Source organism: Aethina tumida, chromosome 6 (genome assembly GCF_024364675.1).
Source record: "Aethina tumida isolate Nest 87 chromosome 6, icAetTumi1.1, whole genome shotgun sequence".
NCBI lineage: Eukaryota > Metazoa > Arthropoda > Insecta > Coleoptera > Nitidulidae > Aethina > Aethina tumida.
Window position 1 is genome coordinate 16,295,941 of NC_065440.1, and position 8,310 is coordinate 16,304,250.

An 8,310-nucleotide genomic window follows, 5' to 3' on the forward strand; every position below is an offset into this window, starting at 1 on the left:
AGGCTGTTTATTGGTGTTTGTCTGATTATTATTAATTAATATGCGAATAGAACATGTTTTTACTTGGGTCTTATCTAAAATTGACTCATGCTAGCGGAACGTTTACAAAACTGCGTTTTGTATACGAGGGGAAGTCCCAATTTGTAACTTTAAATTTTTGTACTTATAGTCGATGACATAAAAAGTGGAACGTATACATCAGGTGGTCAGATTTCATTGATTTTTAGTTTAACGTGACGTTTGGTAAATTAATAAACCATTCAGACAAAAATACGTGTACTAATCAGTATCATTTTTTTAAACTTCAATTAGATTTCCACATTGAAACATCCCTGCTTGTCATTGAAGGCCCCAGAAAGTCTATGGATGAAGGGGCACATGACTTTAAAATTTCTTTGTGTGTAGTAACTGTCAGACTTTAGCTAGACTCATTATGTTACATAATTAACACAAGAAAACAATTTAAATTTTTATATATAATTTATTTATAAATTGTAAATCATTTCTACATATAAATTGAGCATCTTCCAAACAAGTTTAATGATGCCATTTATTTCTCGTTCGTTTTTACATTTTAAACATGTAATTTGATGATTACACATTCTTTTAATATATATAAAATATATATATACAGGGTGAGTCGGGAAGGACGCCGCAGACGTCAAATGTATTTCATATTGGTAACAGTACATTTTCACGTACATAATGTACTTATGACGTTCATAGCGCCCTTCCGGACTCACACTGCATTACACACAAATTCGTCCAAATGCTAAATTATTTCTCCATTGGCTGATCCCCCAACACTTGATTATTTACTCAGGCTGGCCCACCGTGGGTCTAATAACGCTATATACATTTTCATTTGCTGTCTATTCACATGAAATTAGTGCCAAAAGATCGATACCATCGAGATGTGTTTGTGACCAAATTGTCGTTGTCAGTCTTGAAACTTAGAACCACTTAATTTGACTTATTTGTGTATCAATGTATGGATTTTTTATTGACTAGTTCATCTTCCTCACCCAACAAATCTTCAAATATAATGCTTGTTGGGGTTCTATAAAAAATTGAGAAATTGACTGTACAACTAAAGACTGGGTACATCCATTGTTTTATTTTGTTTGTACCTTTGTTTCTAATTTGTCTAATTGTTGTTAGTAATTAGGCGGTTTCATCTTTATTAGCAAAAGTTGAAACAAAAAAGTACAAATAAAAAAAAAACTATGAATGTGGGGGTTCCTTATTTGGACAAGCAATGCCTCATTTTTTTTTAGAACCTCAAACACATTATATTTAAAGACTTCTTGGTTATTCAGAATTGAACTTTTATCAATAAATTTATTTGACTTATTTGTATGATAAATATAGGGATTTTTTTATTGATTAGTTCAATTTCACCGAACAAATCCTCAAATATAATGCTTGTTGGGGTTCTACAAAAAATTGAGAAATTGACTGTACAACTAAAGACTGGGTACATCCATTGTTTTATTTTATTTGTACCTTTGTTTCTAATTTGTCTAATTGTTGTTAGTAATTAGGCGGTTTCATCTTTATTAGCAAAAGTTGAAACAAAAGAGTACAAACAAAAAAAAACTATGAATGTGGGGTCCTTATTTGGACAAGCAATGCCTCATTTTTTTTTAGAACCCCAAACATACATTACATTTAAAGACTTCTCGGTTATTCAGGAATTGAACTTTTATCAATAAAATGCTCCTACTATAATTTTAATCACACAAATAAAATAAATGGCTTCAACTTGAAGTAAGGTAATAACTATGGTCCCAAGAAAACTTTGATGGCATCCATCTTTTAGCACTATTTAAATGTCAATAGTACAACAGATGAAAATATATATAACGTTATTAAACTCATTAGTTTTTGCCTTTAGTCTGATGAATACGTCAGTTCACACGTTACAATGAACTGAACTTAAGTACCTGATGCCTTCTGGTGCTTCATCTCCATCTTCAGTTGCTGGATGAAGCTTTGGGCAGGATGTGGCGACTTAAGTATTCATCTAAGGTGGACCATATTACATTCTGCGATTATTATAGGGTCTGGAAACAAACAGATCATTTTAATAGCTGCAGTTACCAGTTGAAACTTGCCTTTTGATTAATCTGGTATCAACGTGTTTTATCCTTATAATTTTAAAAAATGATAAAATTGTTGTGAATGTTACCTTTCGAGTTTGTTGGTATGGCAAGATGTTAGGGGATAGACTCATCCACCCGTCCAGGACCCAGGCACAGATTGCCCACAAATAGAGAGAGTTAGTCCCTTGATCCTGATCTGTTACCATTGTATCTTCTATTTGGATTTGCTTGGGACTTGAAGCTGTATCTATTTAAAAGAAAACTTAATTGGAATAAAGTTAAATGCATAAAATAATAGTGCATACCTGGACCTGGACGAACTGTGATGTGTTGCCTGTGAGAGGCAGTGAATGAATGAGCTGCTTCTGTGGATTTATAACTAATATCTATTTTTAGTTGTCTTGACGACCTAAAGTTTTTTCTTCATTTGTTTTATACACCACGAAAATCCAGTTCACAGGGGATTTCCAAGCCTTCTAAGTCAGAGTATCAAAAATATGTAGTGGGAGCCTAGCAACAATATTTTTGTTTGTTTTCTTTTACTCATTAAAATCTAATGTATATTAGGCGTTAATTAATTAATTATTGTGTAAATTTAATATTGATTAGCATTTATAAGAGTATGCACTTTGTTATAATTAAATGACACACAAAATATTATCACGAAATTTTTATTCAATTAAATAAATTACAAAACTGTATTAAATTCTTATTACAAAAACTATGACTGTACAATTCATAAATTAGACACCTAATTCTACATTTAAGTTCAACATTCTCTAGACATAGATTTCTCAGATGTGTGAACGACGCATCCTTTAAAATAGCCCCAAAGCAATCCTCTACTTGTTGTTCATCCTCACACTTGATTATTTTTGTACACAGCCTTAGCACCACCTTCTCATATGTGAAGGGAAAGTTTTCTATTATGTACTTGATGATTTTTGTCCTATCTAAAACAATTTTATTAGTTAATTACATAATTACATTCAATAAACTCACCAGAGGTGTTAAATAAGCAATAAATAAACTCAATTTCAAATGATTCTAAAGTTTTATATTGTTTTAATGTGTCTAATATCCCCATTAGTGTTTCAGGTTTATTGTGCAAATTTAGTATTGAATAAGCCCTTTTTATTTGCTCCATTCTAAAATCCTTATCCTTAATATTATCCCTTGCAACAGAATCAGTTTTTGGTTGCCCTAATAAAGAACTCACTAGTTCAGCACTTGTTTCATAATAATTTGAGTTTCTTTGTATTGAAATGTGCCTTTTAAAGTGTGAATCTATTTGTTCCTGATCCCACTTTTTGATAAACTCTAAAAAGGTAACATTTTAAACTAAAAACAGGACAAACTTTTTAATAACCAACCAATTTTTTTCTTAATTTGTGGACAATTTTTCCTTTTATTGTGTTTTAAAATTTGCAAAGCCAAATCGTTACATTTCAGCCCATTTAATTCATCTTGGGCTTGTTTTAAAATATGTTGCAGCTCATCATTTTTGACTTGGTTTAAAACTTTGTTCAAGGCAAAACTGTAACTTTCCTCGTGTAAGTGCGCCTCATTTGTTCCACAAACATTGTTAATGTATTGCTACAATTTAATGTTAATAAATAATCAATATTGTTGATGTTTTTTTTTGGTACCAATATTAAACCTCTATTTGAGTTATTTTGGGAGTTTTGCTTTAAAGAATTGTAAATAACGTCCGTGAACTTTTTGGAAATTATATCTACATGTTGCTTATTTAATTTGGCCAACGTACAATCAGTGGGGTTATTTAAATCGTCTTTTAAAAGTAAGTCGAATATCCTGCTTTCGGTCATTGTTTAAATTGTACGAATAGTGAGGTTATGTTGACTACACAAAATAGACTTTGTGACAGTTGACAGTTCGACTACTCGCCAATAGGTGTCAAAAACACCATTAATTTTTATAATCAAACGTTATTGTTTCATTTCTAGGGGAGATACTCGGGGGTTGTTCGCATAAAGTTACGGATTGACTGACGTTGAGTTTGTGCGGGGATTAGTGCGAATATATTTTTGGATCTCGCACCCCGTCGATAATCGCCATTTTGTCCGATACCGACGGAACTTGATCACCTGTCTGTTCTGTAAGTCAAATTACCGATTGTACTGAATATTCAATTCAAAATCGAATTAAAAACAAACAAGCCGAAAACATGGACCGTCCACTCAACGGCGCCCAACCCGATTTGCTAGATGTGATTTTTCGACTTTGTTGCAGATTTGCTGGCGATTGTGATGTCACAGATAATAAAATTCGAAAACGACGACGTACAATATGTTTTGGGGGGCGGTGAATTGGTTCTGGACTCGTCACAGCTCACCGAGGACGTAGGTGGCATCCCTACTTTGGTTTTACAATTCTAATTGGTACGTTGCAGGTCGTGTATTCGGATGGGTCCCAAACAATTGTGGTGAATGGTCACTTCCTCCAAAGCGATGGACAACAAACTATTGTCTTGCACGAAGGAGATGACATAACTCAATATTACATCAACAATGAGAACGGAACTTATTCGCAGGTTGCGGATCAGGCAAACAAATGTTTCTCCGAGGTTCTTATTACTGACAACAATGAATTGGAAGGTATTGCTTCGATGGAAGATGGGAACATTGTGCAATACGTGGAAGACGAGGATAATTCCCAAGGCGACGTGATTTACATCACTGATGACCAACAATTAATCACAATGCCTGAGTTTAAGGTCAAGAATCTGGAACAAGACAATGTGAACTGTGATCCTCAGATTGTTGATATTGATGACTTAATACAACAACAACAGAGTGAGGGAGAAACTGGTGTAATGAGCAACAGGTGAATATTTATTTAGTATTGACAGTTGAACTATAGTATGAATAAATAATAGATTTCTTCTCATAATCCCACTTTGAAGTACCTATTTCATAACCTCAATAAACAATTTCATAAATCAGAATCTTACATGACACATTTCCAGCACTGAATATCAATATGCCATCCTAAAAGACGGCAAGCTCCACATCCAGACCTACGACCCGGACGCGATAGTCGAGAACACCTACGAAGAACCAGAAAACAGCAGTGAAGACTTGGACCTGTCAAAGATCACAGGGAAAAACTTAATAACCGGCCAAACTGTAACCCTGCATGGTTACATCGACAAGTTACAACGCAAAAACGTCGAAATGTTGGCCACCAATACGAACCACAGGAGGCAGAAGAACGATCTCGACAAGCTGCTGCACAAGAAGCTGATGCTGTGCAAGACCAACGACGGCAAACGGTTGGTCGGCAAGATCATACATGTGGAGAAGAACTCGCGAAAGCCGGAGGCGAACGGGACGCCACAGGTGGTGGAGCCGGAACCGGTGGCTGCGAGCACCGGGGCTGAGGCGATGGTGCACAGGGTCGAAGAGTTTGCTGAGGATGAGCTGATCGTCGACAGTGCTTTGAATGAAGGCAAGTTTTATAAGTTGACAATTGTTAAAGGTTGTTTTATTTAACCTTGTTTCCCATATTCTGCTAATATTTATGATGTTATGCAACAGTTTTCTTAATATTTTTTAACATTTTATTTACATTTTAAACTACATTTTTAAGGCATTTGTCCCATCCAACTAATATTTGTGGTGTTTTCTTAATATTTCTGCTACTTTAAAAGGTTTCATTAGTATTTTATTTTAAAAAATAAAACTTGAGCTTTTATTTAAGCAATTTATTCAAATAAACGAGGTACAATTGAATTAAAAAATGAAATGGTACGGTAATTAAACGTCGGCAATGGTGACTTCCACCTCCACTCCTGGCTCAATGTCGATGGACGTAATTTGCTTGACCACCTCGGAAGGCGAGTGTAGGTCGATCACCCTCTTGTGAATCCGCATCTGGTAACGGTCCCAGGTCTTGGAGCCCTCGCCGCAGGGCGTCTTGCGTGTGGTCACTCGCAGTATCTTAGTGGGCATGCGCACTGGACCTTTGGCACGCAGCTTGTGCTTGCGGGCCGCTTCTACGAGCGACGAGCACACCTTCTCCACCGCCCTGACGTTGCGTGACGTCAAGGTGATTCTGATATGGTGGATGGGGCTGGGTTCCACTATCACCTTCTCCGAGATTGCGGTTTTTACCTTCGACATTTTTGCGGGGTTTGGCTGCTGGTTTGGTTGGCACGTTTACTGAGTTGACAAGGCTGTTGCTGTGGTGATTGTTGCAGCTGTTTGTTAGTGCATGGTTGACTTGATAGGGCCAGTTTGTTTGAAGGTGGCGACATCCACAGGTGGCGTCGTTTAGTTGCTGTCACGGACCAGGTCTGAGGTGGCGTTGATCATTTTATTACTTATAAGAGTTCTAGAAACTCTTCAACTTCAACTGATGCAAAAAATGCTGGTTTATTTCAGACTCAATAGAAGAAACTGTGATAGAAGAACCGAAATTGGATGAAACCATAGGCCCCGAATCCGAGGACATGGAACACATATCACGCACACTAGCCGGCCTCATGGACATGGACACAGTGAAGAAGAAGCTGTTCTCCCGCATCATAAGAGTGCGACTCATTGAGAAGCGGACCGTCGAGGACAAAATAAGGAAACGCATCGTCCTGACCTACGGCTACATGTCGAACCAGTCCAAAGTCAGCGACGAGGACATCTGGAGCTTCGTTCCATGTGACAACGAATCAATGTATTTATAATTTATGACTAGTTCCGTATTGTATTGTGATTTATTTTGGGTTTTTTTAGGCGTTCTTGGGACATGGTTTACATAACGATTCAAGTAACAATCGACCGCTTTGGCCAGCGTAAGATCAAGGTGTTACTTAACGACGACTACGAGTGTAGCGTGTGCACACGCAAGTTTCCGTCCCTCCTGAAGCTCAAGAAGCACACGGAGACTTGCAGGTATGGTTCAACCAACAAAAATTTGTTATTCAATAGTTATAAAACTTCAAATTTTAGGAGCAGCGATTGTACTTGCCCTCCAGGGAAAAAGGTGGCCAAATCGATGCAATGCACGCATTGCACAAAGCGCTTTGCCAAGTCGTCGGAGCTGCAGGAGCACAAGAAGCTGCACGACGGAAGCTACTACAAGTGTTATGCTTGTGGACGTGCTTTTTCTAGATACTCCAACTTGATGAGGCACATTGCAATCCACAAGGGGCAAGAGGCAAATTATAAGTAAGTAATTTTTGTTTATTTAGTAGTGCGCAAATATTTTATTTTAATATTTTTGCAGGTGTGATATGTGTGGGTCTTCCTACAACTTTATGTCCTCCCTGACTAGACATATTGTCCAACACCACATTAGCAAAGATAGGACTGCCAGTGAAGCCACCAGCAGTTAATGATGATTTAGACTTTTTTACATAACTTAATATGTAGGTGATATGAATTTTTCTAACTTAAACCTTTTGTTACATAAGTAATGTTAAAATTTCCTCTGTAAATAGTATATTTATTTTGTACATTCTGAAAGTTTTATAATCAAATAAATAAAACATTATGCACTAAAACACTAAGTGGACTTAACTACTTTAATTAAAACATTATATACAACAAATAATTAATTATTTAGGTGCCCAGGCTTCAATTTTGGGCCTAGTGGTTGAATAAGGCATGTACTGTCCTGGTGTGCCACTCAGATTCTCGGTGTGATCTGACATCCACTTGTATTTAGGCCTGGAAGGGTCCTGATCCGGTACCAAATCAGTTTTATAATGCAACCAACCGTACCACTCAGCTGGGACCTGACTGCCGTCGTATTCTAAGCCATACTTAGGGGCGTACTCAATCCATCTGTTCCTGCCGTAGAAGAACGCCTTGTTCTCGAAGTATTTGTTGCCGTATTTGTCGATGCCGACGCAGGTGCCCGAACGTACGGAGTCCATCCTGAAAGTTTTGGTTTGTGTTTGAGGCAAGTTGGGTTAGGGTTACATAACAGTTTACTGACCTGTACATCTTGTACAACGAGCCGCGGAGGCCCCCATTATCGCTGATCACCTTGAAGAAGTTGACCAGGGCGTTTAGACCAAAGAACTTGGCCATTTTTCAAGTTTTCCGAAACACTTTGACACTTTGGGGAAATATTGAAAATGGCGTGCTTTGGGTCTACTGCTGGATAGGGCGGGGGACCTACTTCTGATAATCATGAACTACTTTCTTTTATTTATGTTGAACAAAGCAAAATTTTTTAATAG

The 8,310-nt window shown here is 37.1% G+C and overlaps 4 protein-coding genes and 1 long non-coding RNA gene across 5 annotated transcripts; 1 reads left to right on the top strand and 4 right to left on the bottom strand.

Annotated features, from left to right (window-relative positions):
• Window positions 1–461: 461 nt before the first annotated feature.
• On the bottom strand, window positions 462–2,464 carry LOC109604857 (uncharacterized). The gene is made up of 3 exons (XR_002191904.2): window positions 2,411–2,464; window positions 2,192–2,352; window positions 462–2,066 (listed from the first exon to the last, which is right to left on the bottom strand). It is a non-coding gene; the product is annotated as an uncharacterized LOC109604857 (long non-coding RNA).
• Window positions 2,465–2,469: 5 nt separating this feature from the next.
• Window positions 2,470–4,063, bottom strand: LOC109604855 (uncharacterized). The gene is made up of 4 exons (XM_020021402.2): window positions 3,755–4,063; window positions 3,479–3,701; window positions 3,108–3,425; window positions 2,470–3,058 (listed from the first exon to the last, which is right to left on the bottom strand). The coding sequence occupies exons 1-4, from the start codon at window positions 3,932–3,934 to the stop codon at window positions 2,781–2,783; spliced, it is 999 nt and encodes a 332-aa protein (XP_019876961.2). The 5' UTR covers window positions 3,935–4,063; the 3' UTR covers window positions 2,470–2,780.
• Window positions 4,064–4,080: 17 nt separating this feature from the next.
• Window positions 4,081–7,632, top strand: LOC109604864 (zinc finger protein 624). The gene is made up of 8 exons (XM_020021408.2): window positions 4,081–4,224; window positions 4,359–4,468; window positions 4,519–4,952; window positions 5,095–5,576; window positions 6,512–6,797; window positions 6,857–7,015; window positions 7,073–7,291; window positions 7,350–7,632. The coding sequence occupies exons 2-8, from the start codon at window positions 4,376–4,378 to the stop codon at window positions 7,456–7,458; spliced, it is 1,782 nt and encodes a 593-aa protein (XP_019876967.2). The 5' UTR covers window positions 4,081–4,224; window positions 4,359–4,375; the 3' UTR covers window positions 7,459–7,632.
• LOC109604865 (40S ribosomal protein S20-like) lies at window positions 5,667–6,456 on the bottom strand. The gene has a single exon (XM_049968473.1). The coding sequence runs from the start codon at window positions 6,248–6,250 to the stop codon at window positions 5,885–5,887; it is 366 nt and encodes a 121-aa protein (XP_049824430.1). The 5' UTR covers window positions 6,251–6,456; the 3' UTR covers window positions 5,667–5,884.
• Window position 7,633: 1 nt separating the features above from the next.
• LOC109604866 (probable NADH dehydrogenase [ubiquinone] 1 alpha subcomplex subunit 12) lies at window positions 7,634–8,224 on the bottom strand. The gene is made up of 2 exons (XM_049968472.1): window positions 8,064–8,224; window positions 7,634–8,002 (listed from the first exon to the last, which is right to left on the bottom strand). Exons 1-2 carry the CDS (start codon window positions 8,156–8,158, stop codon window positions 7,681–7,683), a joined length of 417 nt encoding a protein of 138 aa, XP_049824429.1. The 5' UTR covers window positions 8,159–8,224; the 3' UTR covers window positions 7,634–7,680.
• Window positions 8,225–8,310: the final 86 nt, after the last annotated feature.